Genomic DNA, 15708 nt, shown 5'->3' on the forward strand with positions numbered 1-15708 from the left:
CCCAAAAGCTTGAATGAAAAAAAAAACTCCACCCCCTCCATATGTTCTTATTTAGAAAACCATCACACCATCGGATCAGCACCATAAATAAAGTCACCTGCTAAATCCCGCAACACTGCCCCCCCTCTCAGGTTACAATTTGTTTTATGGCCTTTTCTATGGCAAGCTAATTATTTGAACATGTGTTAAGCTCAGCTGCCTATGTAGGCATACACGCATACATTACTGTATGCAACATTGCAGCAGACTAGGGAGGTGATTAGAAAAGCGAAGGACAAGTCTAAAGAGTAAATATGGAGCATTGCAGTGTAAGAGGTAGCCCTAGGCAGGATGTTTATAAAGTAGTGAAAGAAAGAGTTGCAGAGGCAAGAATACTCAACATTATCTGCAAAATGGTTTCCCGTTTTAAACTCTCTCAATGAATGTATGATTAAAACAAAGATGCAGAGAAAAATGTATTTGGCATAACGATCAGTTAAAAAAAACAGTCCTTCCATCCATCCACCCACAAGGGTTTTTGTGTTTTCTCTCACATCCTTATTCGCCTTCCCTCCATTCTCCTTTCTTTTGTCTTTCCATTTTCTGTTGTTCTTATTTAAATAGCTAGCTAATTGTCTTAAAGTCTGCTACTGTGAGGATTTTTTTCACCCCAAAATGAAAACAGCTGAACCCTCTCTGAAACATTCTGTGGAACAAATGGCAGTGCATTCCACGCCGCTTTGTAATACTGTCATTCATCACAGCATGTGGACCATTAGTGTGAGTCATGTATTGTCTTTGGCCTGCTTGAGATCCTGAAACTCTGGCAGTATCTATGAAATGAAGTTTAAAGATTGTGCGTAGTGATTGGGGGGTGAGCATGCAACAAAGCAGCCTGTGTATAGTGTGTGACGTAGCTAAAGCACTTGATGACGCATGATCGTGTGTGTGTGTGTGTGTGTGCGCGCACCCTGTGTGAGCGTTACTTGACTCCAAGAATATACAGCTAAGTGTTTTTCCTTGTTGTGTACATTTCTAAAGTGCCCTGAGAGTGGAAGAAGTCAACATATGCATGGCTGACTTCAATCACCAACTCCATAATTACTGTGTCATTGTTGCCGGAGAAATGAGGTAAAGAGCCCGGTTTACAATGACATGGCAGTATCTCCTAAATGGGTTCCCTGACTGCTGATTCACAGGATGCTTTTGCAAAATGGCTTCCCACAAAAGTCCGTTTTTCATTAAGACTTTCTGCTCTTTATAGAATTCTTGGAGTTGCTGTTGTATGTTATTATTCCAGGGTTGTCCTGGTTAGAGATGAAATCATTACCAATGACCAGTAGTTTGATCTTTTCAATTCAAGGTCTCGGCCTTTGTTGATAATGTTTTCATTGGCTACCTAAGCAAAGTTTTCACCACCATATCATAACATAACAGTATCACTTCTAAACAGTCAATATGTTATCTAGTATCATTATGATCTAATCCCCACAATGATTTTGTCATATTCTCTCTGGCTCACCTTATAACCTGCCCTAAGTTTCCTGTCTTTCTGTGTCTCTTTCCTCAGACCTGAAGAAGTCATTTGAACAGGAACCCTTAGGAAAGGAAGTATCTCTGGAGCAGGAAGTGCTGTTACAGTGTCGCCCTCCAGAGGGCATACCAGCTGCTGAGGTACGTTCTGCGTTATTGTTAACCTCCTTCCGGGGTAAATGTAAAGCAAGACAACAGATTAAGAGAGAGGACTTCTAGAACAGAACGAGAGAGGGACTGAGACGGGATGTCAGCATGAAGCAAACAGCGGATGCAAAACAATGTAAAAACAGGAATCCGAATGTGTGCAACAATAAACTATTAAAATAACACATTATAGCATTTCTAATAATAAGTAAAGATTATTAGTTATGATTCCATTGTTTGTTAACAGTAACGCAACTATTAACTTAAGTTTAATTAACTATCAATTTATCATTAATAAGTGATAGTTATTATAAGGTGTTATCGAATCATCAAGTGGAATTAACTTGGAAATGCCACAGCAAAGTCAGTTATTACAGATGTGACACTTTTTGAAATTGCCTGGGACTGTGAATGACAGACAGAGCATTGATGGGGGCGGGCGCTCTTTCACAATCTGTACTCAGTGGATGAAGTGTGTGCTGAATAAAAATGCATTCTTACCCTTTTGACAAATTTTGTTAAATAGCCTTTTTTACTAGTGTTATGTCTAAGCAAAAACTGAAAAGACTTAATATGTCAAAACCTAAATAACTGTAAGCACTCATTCCAAAAAGGATAGTGCTAAATTATCATTTATTACCATTTAACTGATACAAATAATGAATTCAATCGACTTAATCGCAGTAGCAAAATGTTAATGTTTTAACCTTAATACAAACAAGGACAATGTTTAGGTTTAGCATAACATGATTTCACAATTGTCTTGGTTTGAAACATTTCTCCAACATGTTTTCAGAAATATAAAGCACTGTTTCTTTGCGCAGAAACATTTGTGTTTAACTGTCACAGGGGGAAATCGGGGGATCTCGTTTTGAGTGACAGTTGCTTGAGAGTTCTGCTGCAATGAGGTAACGCTGATCCAAAGTTTTAAACTTAGACTTAACTGTCCCCTGAGAACCAATTTGAGTTGCAGCACAAGTTAAATCAAGGAAATCTCAGTGAGGGAGGGAATATAGGCTAAACGTCTGCGTTCTCTCTTACTGTGCCTGAGCTTTGCAGAAAATAATGAGGATAATTAATGAAAGTGGATTGCCTGATTTTCTTCAGAAAGACTGAAAAATACTGGCATGTTCCTTTTCATTAGCAGAGATGTACATATTGCTGAAAACTGAACAGAATTGAATACATGTGCAGTGAAGACTAAACAAAAAGCACAACTGGCTAACTTCTCTTAGGGGGGAGTTACTTTTGCCCCCTAGTAAAATGAGCACATCATTATTTTGGCCATTTAACTTTACTGCCTTGCTCAAGGACACTTTGATAAGCAAGGCCGACTTTATGAGGTCAGAGGTTCCCAGCAATGCTAGTAATTCGAACAGGTGTGGACTTCAAGTGCATGAATAGTGTGGTAAATACATACATATTCACACTGTCCCAACACTATCCTCCTCAATGAAAGATTATATTGTGTATATGCTGCAACTACATTGTCAGCACATCGACATTTTACCCTCTCATCAAACGTGTTGCACAGTAAACATCCACTTTGTGAGAGCCACACGTGTCACTTCCACTCCCTGAGAGCCTTAACAACAGTAAAGAATGTCATTCACAATTCAGATTGCTCTTTACTTTCCTGGTTTAATCTGGCTGCATTCCCACCTGAATGGATAAAAAGACATAATTTCATTTAGTTGGTCGCTGGGGAAGAGCAGCACAGCACTTGGAGAAGGCTGCATTACCGCATAAGGAGTCTGTGAATCAGGTTTTCACTCCTCAGGGTTTGATAGTCGTTTTCAATTGCACCTAAGTACACAGCTCCCCTGAGAGAGGGGGTGAGTGAGGCACTCAGGCAGACCGGCGTACAAAGTGAGGAAGAGTGTGTAGGGAGAAAGGCAGTGGTAAAGATTGGGGGAGGAGTGGTGGGGAAAAATGGAGCGGTCCTTTCCCATCCTTTCACCTCGAGAAATCTCTAATTCCTCTGAGGGAAATACACTGACTGGTCGCAAATACCTTGGTCGAATTGTGACATCAACAGTTGGAGCCACAAAGACATGGAGTTTATTTTTCACTCACTGGGTCTCTCGCTTTCTGCTACACACCCACATTAACACTCACACTCCTTCGTCTTGAAGACATATCTCAACACTATTGACTAATTACTACTGCTGCCTCATCTGCTTTCTTTATTTTTGACACCTGCATCAATACAATACATCCATGCACACACGGATATGCACACACTAACGCTCAATTTGCCATCTTTTCCATCCCTTTCTCCTGTCATAATGGGATCTCAGGGCAAATGGATTGGTCTGTCTCCCCTGACTGCTGAAGCTGATTAGAGGGATTTAGGTTTAAAACCTGCTGATGACCTCAGGTTATTGCCCTGACTTCCTTTTTTTTATCTCTTCTGACTTTCTATTTCTCTTTGTTCTTATCATGTCCATTCTTTTGCCATTTTCATTCTCTATTCCTTGTCATACACACACACACACACATGCACACACACAGTCACACACACATACAAACACACAGTCACACACAAACACACACAGTCACACATACACACAGTCACACATACACACGCACACACACACAGCCATCTTTTTTTTGATTGACAGTTGTGGTGTCCTGTGACCTCTCTAAAAATGTTCTAAACCTAGCGGTTGCGGTTGCGGTTGCCGTGTCGACCAGTTGACGACTGTTGTAAAGTTGTCAATGTGATGGGGTTGGTGCCCTGATACATGATACACACATCATAATGACCAGCTGGCATCACGTGGCTGTCAACATGCCACACCAAAGCCTTGACTACCACACACACACAATTTACATTTATATTCACACAGCATCTGTATACATTCACTTGCCAACATGCCAACAACTACCTGCGCAAATGCAACCTTAATAAAATATGCATGCACACACACACACACACACACACACACACACACACACACACACACACACACACACACACACACACACACACACACACACACACACACACACATCCTGCTATGTGCAGTCTACTGGCTTTACCTGGCCTATGGGGTCACTCCTCTTTGGATTTCAAGATTAAAAAATGTATTCAAGCTGTCAGAGTGCTGCCTCTATTTCCTAATGAACCTCACATCAGTTATCCGTTATCTTGATTGGTTTAGATGACCTCGGACCAGGAAAGAAATTCATAAATATAAAAGCCAGAAATAAAAAGTCAACATTGTGCTGGACTTGATTCAAGTTCTCTGAATTCACCATCTGTGTCCATAAAGCCTTTTCTGTTGAACGGCTGAACCCTCCCTACAGAATCCAATAGCTTTCCATCAGCTTTTAAAGGCTTTCTATCATAGTCTAAAGAGATTTAGATGTTTCTCAAGGATTTCAAAATGCCTCAAATTGTGTCTCTCAGGAGCTTTAAATTGAAAGAGAGAAAGAAAAACAATATAGGAGACCGTCTGATGATGACATGAGCAGTACTGTCAGTGAAAAGGAAATAATGGCGTTGGTTTGTGTGTAGAAATTTTCTTTGCAATTTTGGATAGGTTTGACCCTGAACTCTCAAGGCTAACAGTTGCGCAGCAGTTAAAATAATCCCTGGCTAATCTGTCCCTTAGTGTACCTCTTGTCGGGTGTGTGTGTGCGTGTGTGTGTGTGTGTGTGTGTGTGTGTGTGTGTGTGTGTGTGTGTGTGTGTGTGTGTGTGTGTGTGTGTGTGTGAGAATATTTATGTGTGTGCCTGTCTGCGTCTGTCTCTGCATGTGAGTGATTACCCCAGCTGCTCTGAAATAAACACATCAGTGTGTGGTGACAGGCACTCCACGTGTCTATCCCAAACACACACACACTCACACACTCACTCACTCACTCACTCACTCACTCACACACACACACACACACACACACACACACACACACACACACACACACACACACACACACACACACACACACACACACACACACACACACACACACAGAGTCAGACAGTAACTGGATATGTGTCTGGAGCCTGGTCAAGTTCCTGTCACATTCTTTACCACTCAATCCAACCACCACCTAAATTAGTGCAAGTAATTTACTAGCATAATGGTTTATGATGAACTTAGACATTATCTGTCTAAGTGTAATCTTCCACTTCAGAAGATACATTCTAAGTAAAGTCAGAGGGTTGAGTGATTTTATATATTTTATTAGTATTACATCACAATAAACTTAAAGTAACAGTAATTTGCTATGTGCCTTAGGGTGGCATAGAGAGATGTCCTTCAAAGATGGGATTTAGATTCAAGCTCCAAGCTCCGTAATGGCTACCATTTGTCCTGCTAAAGTTTCTCACCACACACACACACACACACACACACACACACACACACACACACACACACACACACACACACACACACACACACACACACACAGTGACCATCTATGTCATTTTTTGTCAGTGACTCTCTGTGTTAACCAGTGTGGAATGAGTCCAGAAACGTGCATTTTGTGTGTATGGGTGTGTGTCGGTGTGCGTGAATGACTCTTTGTGATGCAAATCATAACAGACTTTTCTGTCAGAAGGCTTCAGTGGTGCGGTGTAGCCAAAACGCTAACGGCTACCTGACTCTCACACTCATACAGTGTACTGTACACAGACACAGCACATTTCAGTCCCTGAAGTCACCATTGTTAATGTGTCATATGATGACGTTTACTAGCAGAGTCTATCTGGAGGTTATAACATCTGTGGTGGTGGAGTGCTTGAAATGGACAGTGAAGGTGACAGTGTCAATTAAACTGTCTAACAAATGAGACATGCTCTCTTACTGTGTCCAGAGAAAGTTCTGTCAATAGATGAAACGCGTCTTTTATCCAGGAAAGAAACGCTAGTAGAATGGCATTTTTTTGGACTTGTTTATTTCTGAATAAATACAATTAAATGAACCCGAAGGGAAAGGAATGGGCTAGAATGAAAGTAATGTTTATCCTGGCCGTCTTCTGGAGAAACACACGTGTGTGTAAGTGGGTTTGTGTGTGCGTTTCTGTGCACAAAAACAATTTATGTAATGCTGCTCCCCCAATAGATCTTTACCTTAATCCTCTTTGAGCTAGCATAGTAAGCCCCACGGCTCATCTCCCATCACATTTTACCTTGATCCTCAAACTCTGTCAGAAATCATCACCGTAATCCACAGATTAGTCAGCAATCTCTTTTTTTATTCCGACTGCCTAGGTGAATTATTGAAATGGGGTTAAGATTATCAAAAGGCTGTTGTGATGGTCTATCACTGCGGAGTAATTTACAAATGGGGCAGATGTAGAAGAGCGGCTTCTGTGTTGTGTCAGTAATAAATGTATTGTGGTTGGTTGTTGGTAATGTCGAGAGGGATTGTGATCATTATCTAATGATGTGTGTGTACACCCACACATGAATAGACACGCACATAAACACACATACAGTATGCTTTATCTCTTTGACTCCTTGTACTGTATAACAGTGCAGCCTTTTATAACCACTTTGTATTTTCAAAAACATTGTCATTCTTGCATTCACACACACAGGAAGAGGAAGATGACATATATACTTCTAGTGTAAGATTTAGGAGCGTTGAGAGGCTTTTCATCCATGTCATTAAATTCAGACATTTCCTCACTTTTTAATTCTCTCTCTCTCTCTCTCTCTCTCTCTCTCTCTCTGTATCTTTATACAGTCATTGCAATAAAATATGTATTTTCTTTTTTTCCACCTTTCCTGCATGAATTGTTTGCAGACTGTAATTGGAACTTTTTTTTGTTTCAAACACTAAACGCAGTTGTTTATCTTGGCTTTCTCACAAGTGGAAGAGTTCTGCTATTTTAGCCCTCACAGTTGCTGTAACTGCGAGCACTTACAGTACATTCGCCATTTAAGTAAACCATCAATCAAAATTCAAAAAGGGAAGCTTCTCATTACATTTAGTCGCACTATGTCTTGTCTCTTAGCTGAACACTCAACCTGCAGGATTTTCTTCCATCTACATAGAATACAGGATGTATGTAGGCCGGTGATCACATGTAGTTTTTAGTTTTCTGTGGTCTGAGGGGTTGAGACTTTTTAAGACTGGGACTTTGTTCTTTGTGTGTGCAGTATGTAGAGGGTTGAGTGGATGCTTGACTCAGAAATATGAGAGTAGGAGATAATGAAGGCGTTTGTGTGGATCTCCTCCACACCCCAACTACTCTCTCCCCTTTCATTACCCATTCAAAGGCTTTGGCAACACTATAAGATGGTCTTCCTTTGTAATTATATGAACCCTTTTTAATGTATTTCTGGCAGTGAGATGGAAAGAGCATTACATGTTCTGGCGTTGAAATGTTGACCCTTCATTCAGTTGTTTTAAAATGAATGCTTGTTTGTTGGCTGTTTTCAGAGAGTCTTCGATGAAACCTTGCACAGTTTCCTATCTCAGCTATTTTCACTGTCTCCATTTCCGTTTATGTCTTATCTTAGGACTCTTGGCTCTTTTTTCACGTTGTCTCTTTCTGTCTCTTTCTGTCACGATCCCTGTCTTTCTTGACACAGTTCTGAGACAAAGCTGTGGATAGATGGTGACATGACAGTATAGAGTGTACTGCATTGTCAGGCAGCTACCCGTGCTGCCCTCGGCAGTCCTGACAGTGTTGTCATGGATGAAAGAACACACTGTTTTGACACAAGGTGCGACAGTGTCAAATAACAAAACTCTGTACTGTTCTGTCAAGTTGTATGAGTTCAGACCTTGTTAAGTATTTTAGGAGCACAGAAAACTTTAAAATTTCTGAAGTTGGGCACACAATCCTGTGACTTTCTATAAAAGGTGTGTGCATACTGTATGTTATTATAATACAATGAACACATTGAAATGTATTTATGAAATAATTTAACACCTAAAAATAGTCCTCATAGTAATAATAGTCCTGCTGGCAAGAGTTGAGGCATAATTTTATATGCTTATCTACTAGAGCAATTTGAACAGTAAAATCCTCATTTGGGACCAAGACTGAAAAAGTTTAATAAGCCAGGGCTTTGAATAATTGCTACAAATTAATTGCTTTTCACTTACATAACTATTCAGTTAAGTAGTCTTCAATGAGTTACTAAAGGAGGTCATTGTCGGTGCAATTCATATTTTTATAAATGTGACTGTGTTGATAACACAACATTATCAGATGATGACTGTCTGGAGTAGAGATGTTTGTAATGATACAGAGTGTGATCTTAAAATCCTTTATTGCCATGACGCAGTCCTCCATTTAACACTATGTAAAATGTTTTTGGTTGTGTGAAATCAAATATGAGCACATTTCTTGCTGAGCGGTATTCATGATACTGCTTACTCACTGAAATTGTATTGAATCATCAGTTTATCAAACACTGCCAAGAAGCTCTTGGCGTTATAGATGCTTTGCTGAATTATAAAGCATAATTCATTCAAAGGTAGATGGCTTTGGGCTACTTAAGTGTGACTTTGCAAAGGCTGATGTACACCACTTAGAGATATGATGCTCCTTTAGTTCTTTTGGGAACCATAAAGAGGGAATATGCTGCTCATTATGGCATCTGCTGTCTTTTTGTCTGTCAAAACTGTAAAATCAATGCCGCAGTTTGCTGCACAACTACACAACATTGTATCAAAGTGGTGGCATTGACCAAAGCAGGTTAATTATTCTGCTGAAAAATGTGTTTTTGTAATGGCTGAACACATTCAACTTCATATAGGAAAATATCACGATCATCAACTCTCTCACCAAAAAGAAAAACTGCAGAAACCCAGTCTGAATGTAATTGAAAGGTTCTGTTTTCTACATGTCCATGTTGCTGTTTGTTTACCATGCTCATACTTTACACTGTACATCCTTCAACAAAATGCAACACTAACAAACAGGGAGGTCTCCGATAGTTCAGCTGACCCGGCTAATAAAGCAAAGCTGATTTTGTATTTTGTTATTGGGCGGTTTTAATAACACTGGAGAGCTGGAGAGTTAATTAAAAAGGATTAGCATGCCCCCAATCAGCTCAGAGCCTCTTCATGCTTTAATGATTATGGAGTGTCATCAGCACTCCTACACGGTACAGTGAATCAGCTTTGACACACACACACACACACACACACACACACACACACACACACACACACACACACACACACACACACACACACACACACACACACACACACACACACCATGCCTTCACTCGTGTGTTAGAAAGGCACTCAAAGGGTTAGCTTCCCACTCATACTCAGACACAGATACAAATACATTTGTTTTTGTGTTTCACAAAAACCTGCTTTCCTTTTTAATTTAGCAGGTTTTATTATATGCATTTTGCACTAAACATATTGGAAACACATTTTTTTAAAGTCAGAATGCATTTTCATACGTTTTTTTTATTCTTAAGGATGAATAATTAAGGCAGAATGTGTAAGCAGTTCTTTTTCATTCAGACATTGTGATTTTATCATGAACCCTGCTAGGGCAGTGGTGGCCTAAAGTTTAGAGAAGCAAGCTTGTGACTGGGAGGTCGTCGGTTCAATCCCCAGACCGACAGGATAAAAATCTGGGTGGGGAAAGTGAAAGAACAGCATTTTGTCCCTCCCTCATTACCACCACTGAGGTGCCCTTGAGCAATGACCTTAACCCCAACCGCTCCAGTGGAGCTGCTCAGTGGCCAGCAGATCAGACTGTGGTTGTACTGGGCAGCTTCCAGGTACGAATGTGGAACTGTGTGAATGTGACAGGTCGTCGTTGCAAATGAGAAGTTGTTCTCAATCGACTTACCTGGATAAATATAAAAAAACCCTGCTTGTAGTGACTGACACCACTGGTGGGTGAGCAAGAGTGAAGATAATAAACCAGGTTTAATTAAGTATCTCCTGAATCCTACCTTGAACATGCTTTCTTTATTAAATTGCACAACTAAGACTGAAGTTGATGGAGAGAGGGACACAGTACATCTTCGCTGATAACCCTGTGTATTTTGTGACTACTGGGAACAGAGTGAGAAATGACACGGGAGAACATAAGTATAAATTAGCTTGGAAATGACAGACACCCCTTGTTAGAAACCCTGAACATCCACCTCTGATTGAATTCATGTAATTGCTTTAGACATCATTTTCCGATTCCGAAATCAAAATGGTTGTTGTTGTACTGCAATTACTGTACAGACCAAATACATGTCTGCATGCATGTCTAAAAAGGAAGCAAAATTAGGTCAGGGTTCTTAGGTAGATGGCACAAAGTACCAGAAAAGCATTCAATCAAAGATAAGCCGCGACATTACAGGTGTTTTTATTTTTTATGTTAAAACACTTAAATGCTCTTTAGCAGCCTGTGTCCTGTGGTTTCTTTTGCACGCTCTCCCATTGCTCTCATTTCATCCCCACTCTTACTTTCTTCTTTATTTCTCTCTTCTCTCTCTCTCTTTTTCTCTCCTGCCTTCTCCATCTTCTGTTGTTGCCATTAGTGATGTTAAAGTACTTAGTGAACTAGAGGGTTCGGCAGGAAACGTGGAATACATCACTGTCCAGAGAAATAAAGAAATCAACAGAGACACAGATACAAAGCGCTTCAACACTTTTACCGCATTGACCCGTGACCATGCACGGGGCTGTTCTATAATTTAACAAGCTATCAATCATTTCAACACTGGCTCCCAACAACCAGGGAAGTCAGTTAGGCAACACACTGTCTTTAAAGTCTAAAAGAAACTCCATATTATCTCCCTAAAGGCACTTGCTGTGTCTGCTTAAGTTTTGGCATTAAAGTCATTATTTTTTGTTATAGTTGGTGTGGATTACAAACTAGACATTTCTTCTGCATCTAGCTCTCATGAAATATGTGTGCTGCAAAATACCTGCAGAACAAATATTGCTTTGTGACATTCAGCGCTTGCACATTAGACAAGAACTCAAAGTACAGGATGATATATTAAAAGCAGAGGAGAGAACAGGTTTAATCCTTTAATTTCCTAACTTTCAGTTCTTCTATCACAAGAAGAAAGTGTTTCCCTTTTGAACTTTTCCCCGGTGATATTTGAGGTGTTGATTCTGATTCTAGCACTTACTAGGTCAGCGTCTGTTTGGGGAAACGTTTCCCCAACGTGTCTGAGCTGGTGAGTGGATTTGGATGTTTTTCGTCTTGCCTGTTCCTCTAATGATTTGAGCCTAGGGTCTCATTTCAACTTTCCATCCCCTAACACTCTCACCCCAAACTGTCATCTGGATTTCTTTTCTCCTCCCTTCAGCTACCACTGCTTCTATCACAGTCCCAATGTATTTTCATCCTGAGAGCTGCAAGTCTGAGTGGTTTTCTATTAACTTGTTTGTTCATTTATATATTTATTTATTTTCTGTTCATTTCAATTTCCTGTTTTCCTTCTGTCTTGAAATCAGTTCTTGGTTCTCAGAATTATAGTAAGCAATGACTTGTAGTTTTTCATTTTTACAATGAAGAAAGAAATACTTAAAATATTTCATTTTGAATAACCATATTCTACAGTGATTAGCAATTTTCATTGCCTGGAAAAAAAAATAGTATTGCTATGCAGCTTTAATCAAAACTGTGCTTTCTGTCTGAATTGTACTTTTTACCTGGCAATTTTGTTTTATAGAAATAGTCTGTCAGGAAATAGTTTGAAGTATTGTGACTTCAGTAACTACTTTGTATTGCCAAGCCTCATGCTTTGCTGTCTGTTCAAATGCATTGTGCGCATGCGTGCAATGAAATAACTCCCTATACCAGTTGGTGGCGGTAATCTATTCATGATTCAACAAAACAAGCGAAACCGGATACCTTTGCTGTGATACCCACATCAAACAGTGTTTGCTCTAGCCAGCAGCAGCAGAACCGAACAGAGCCTACGGTCCCTCTGCTTCATTCCCCGCCGGGAAGACAGTGGTACCGGGAGATGGCTAGCTAACTGGACTGTGGCGCTGTCATCCGTTCTCTCTGCAAATAAGTCTCCCTACAGTGGGAGTGGAGCGACCAAATGACCCGCTACTGATTCGTTAGCTAACGTTAGCTTGCTAATTTCCTCCACCCAACATGCCTTCATCATACACTGGTTACCATAAAATAAGCCAAACAAACATGTCACTCATGTGGCGATAATGTGCTTTCCTTAGATTTGACAATAGCGTGTGAATTAGCAACAAAGTTTTTAAATTTTACTAATTTAGAGGCTGACCGGCTGGCTGGTAAGCTAGCTAGCTTGCTTGCTATGGGGCTAATTGTTTAGCGGTGTAGAGGGCGCAGAGGGCACAGAGAGAGGTCTATTACGGTCTTTATATTAAATATCACGGTGTAGGATATTAGTTCATCAACATTCAATTTTAACAGACATTATATTGGAATAAAAATGCCTAAACAAGTAGCCTAGTTATGTATATCTCTTTGTAGCCGACGTTTGCCATCATATGGACATGTGCAAAAATAGTTATTCCAATAGTTCGAACCTGTGTGTTTTTAGAAGGAATATTCAAAAGTAATTTTTGGCCCGTTTTGACAGCTCTATGTGTATTGGATTAATCAGATGAGATGAAAAATGTAAGAAGCCTTGGGTGTGCCTGTCACAGTCGTTTGTTTGTTTTCCTCACTCTTGTTTCCAAGCTGAACAGCCGACGCCGACAACCGCTGATGGCCCCAAAAACAGGCCGATGAAGGCCGACAATGCGGGACACACCGCACAGACTAGGCCGACAGTTGGTTTGATGTGTCAGGGCCTCAGCTCTCTTTCAGGGTTTCCGAACTTCCAGGTCACTGTCCTTCTTCTCTGCCTCCTTCACTTTCTGCACATCTCTTTTTATAATTTAGCCTACTCAACAACTACCTGCACCCAGTGTTGGGGAGTAACGGAATACATGTAACGGCGTTACGTATTCAGAATATAAATTATGAGTAACTGTATTCCGTTACAGTTACATTTTAAATAGTTGGTATTTAGAATACAGTTACATTGTTGAAATCAATGGATTACATGACGATACTTATCTGTTTCATGAGTTTATTCACTTTGACTAAATTAAGGCAACTCTATGCATTTTCCAGAAGCCCCGATATGAAATCGAAAAAAATAGCTATTTGCGTGATCAGTCACAATGGAGTCGGAACCGGCACGACAGAGCCAGGACAGGAATATGGTTCTATCTTGGAAATTCAAACAGCATTTCACATTAAAGAACGAACAGGGAGAATGAAATATAACTGTGCAGTGCAACCTCTGCTTGCCAGCAACCAACCTCCTTTCAGCGTCCAAATTACTCCACCTCCAACCTGAAGAAGCATCTTAAAGTGATGGTTTGCACCATGACCTCGAGCCAAACACCCCCCCAGAAGCTTTTTTCACCTGGGTCGAACATTGGGAGAGTTAGCGTAGAGTAGCATTATCAGCTGAATTGCTGATATGAATGGATCCGAAGTGTCTCTTAACATTACCCCACTAATAATGCCCGAAATGATACCAAACGTCTACAGTAGTACAAATAGGTTATGCACTCATAAAACGATGGATTGTAAAGTTTGTAAGTACACCAGAAGTTTATGTAAATAACACTTGCCTGCTGGCTTCTGCTCTCTGCTGTTGTTGTTGCTGCTGTAAGACGAGTGCTTAGGGCCGTCTACAAATTACAACACCGAAAAGAGATGCAACAAAAATATTTTTTTATTTAACTTATTTTTTAAAGTAAGTGCTGTAGAATAACTAGCAGGAGACAAGTTATAATTGAGGTAAGTTTGGAGACATTACCTTATTTAATCATTAAATTAATAAATATTTTTGTTGCATCTCTTTTCGGTGTTGTAATTTGTAGACGGCCCTAAGCACTCTTACTGCCCGGTAGTAATAGCAGCAGCAGCAGAGAGCAGAAGCCAGCAGGCAAGTGTTATTTACATACACTGGTGTACTTACAAACTTTACAATCCATCGTTTTATGAGTGCATAACCTATTTGTACTACTGTAGACGTTTGGTATCATTTCGGGCATTATTAGTTGGGTAATGTTAAGACACTTCGGATCCATTAGCCCCTGCGCTAAGCTATTCAGCTGATAACGCTACTCTACGCTGGTGCGTTCTTTTTGTCTTGTAATCGTGACTAGTAGCTCGAGCGTGAGGTCACATACGTGTCGAAAAACGAATAACCGCGGGTTGTTGCATTCTTTTTGTCACACAATACTACGAGTCGGAGAAAAGATGGATTTTTGTAACATTTTTAGTAACATTTAGGATTCTATTCACCCAGTTATTGACATATTACACACATATATTTCACAGTTTGATACAAGAAAATTACGTTTTGATTAACGTTAACGTTAGGCTACTGCTCTGCTTTCTGCTCAAGACTCGGCTTAAAGCTATTGTTGTCATATAGCAACCGAGCGTCTCTAGCCAATTTCAGCTGCACAAGCTACAAAATAACTAATTAGGCGGTATTTAACTCCTAATAAGACTGTAGCGACATGCCTATAGGTAGCAGTATACAGCGCTATGTGTACGACTTCTTCATTTGGTTACAACAAAGACAAAAGTGCTTAAAATTGTAGATAACCACAATGTTTACTACGTGTGATGCACGACGTAGCCATCTTTGAAAGTGAGCTTGGGGTCCTCTGAGTTCAGACGACTTGACGAGTCGTAAATACGACCTCGGAGGCGTTCTTTTTGCAACTTCCGGGTCGTAACTCCGGAAAACAACTCGTAAAACGACTTCGGTGGACAAAAAGAATGCACTTCCAGATGGAAATTATAAAAAAGCAATTGATTCTATAATCTAGAGCGAGAGTTTGCCGTAGTAGCAGCAGCAAACAACTGGAAACTTTTTACAATTTTCATCTGCTTTTTCACCACTAAATTCACTTCTGAGACTTTTTTATGCGATAAATTAACTGTGTAGCGTTTGAATATGGACAGTTTTACAAACGTTGATGGCCAACTGCACATTTTCTCCGATGTTGTCAAAAGCTTTAGTGTGACGGACAGCCAGCTGGTGGCGGCCGGGATCGCCTCCCTGCTGGCCTGCCAGTGATGCTTACAGACA

At 40.2% G+C, this 15708-nt stretch overlaps 1 protein-coding gene across 3 annotated transcripts in view; it reads left to right on the top strand.

The window, feature by feature from the left end:
• The window catches only part of si:ch73-72b7.1 (netrin receptor UNC5C), a 199864-nt gene that overhangs the window by 127014 nt on the left and 57142 nt on the right, over positions 1-15708 (top strand). For all 3 annotated transcript variants that reach the window (XM_039802570.1, XM_039802571.1, XM_039802572.1), the window contains exon 4: positions 1550-1653. In XM_039802570.1, the coding sequence (XP_039658504.1) occupies positions 1550-1653 (104 nt within the window). The remainder of the gene's footprint in view (positions 1-1549; positions 1654-15708) is intronic.

Source organism: Perca fluviatilis, chromosome 6, assembly GCF_010015445.1.
Source record: "Perca fluviatilis chromosome 6, GENO_Pfluv_1.0, whole genome shotgun sequence".
In the NCBI taxonomy this organism is placed as follows: domain Eukaryota; kingdom Metazoa; phylum Chordata; class Actinopteri; order Perciformes; family Percidae; genus Perca; species Perca fluviatilis.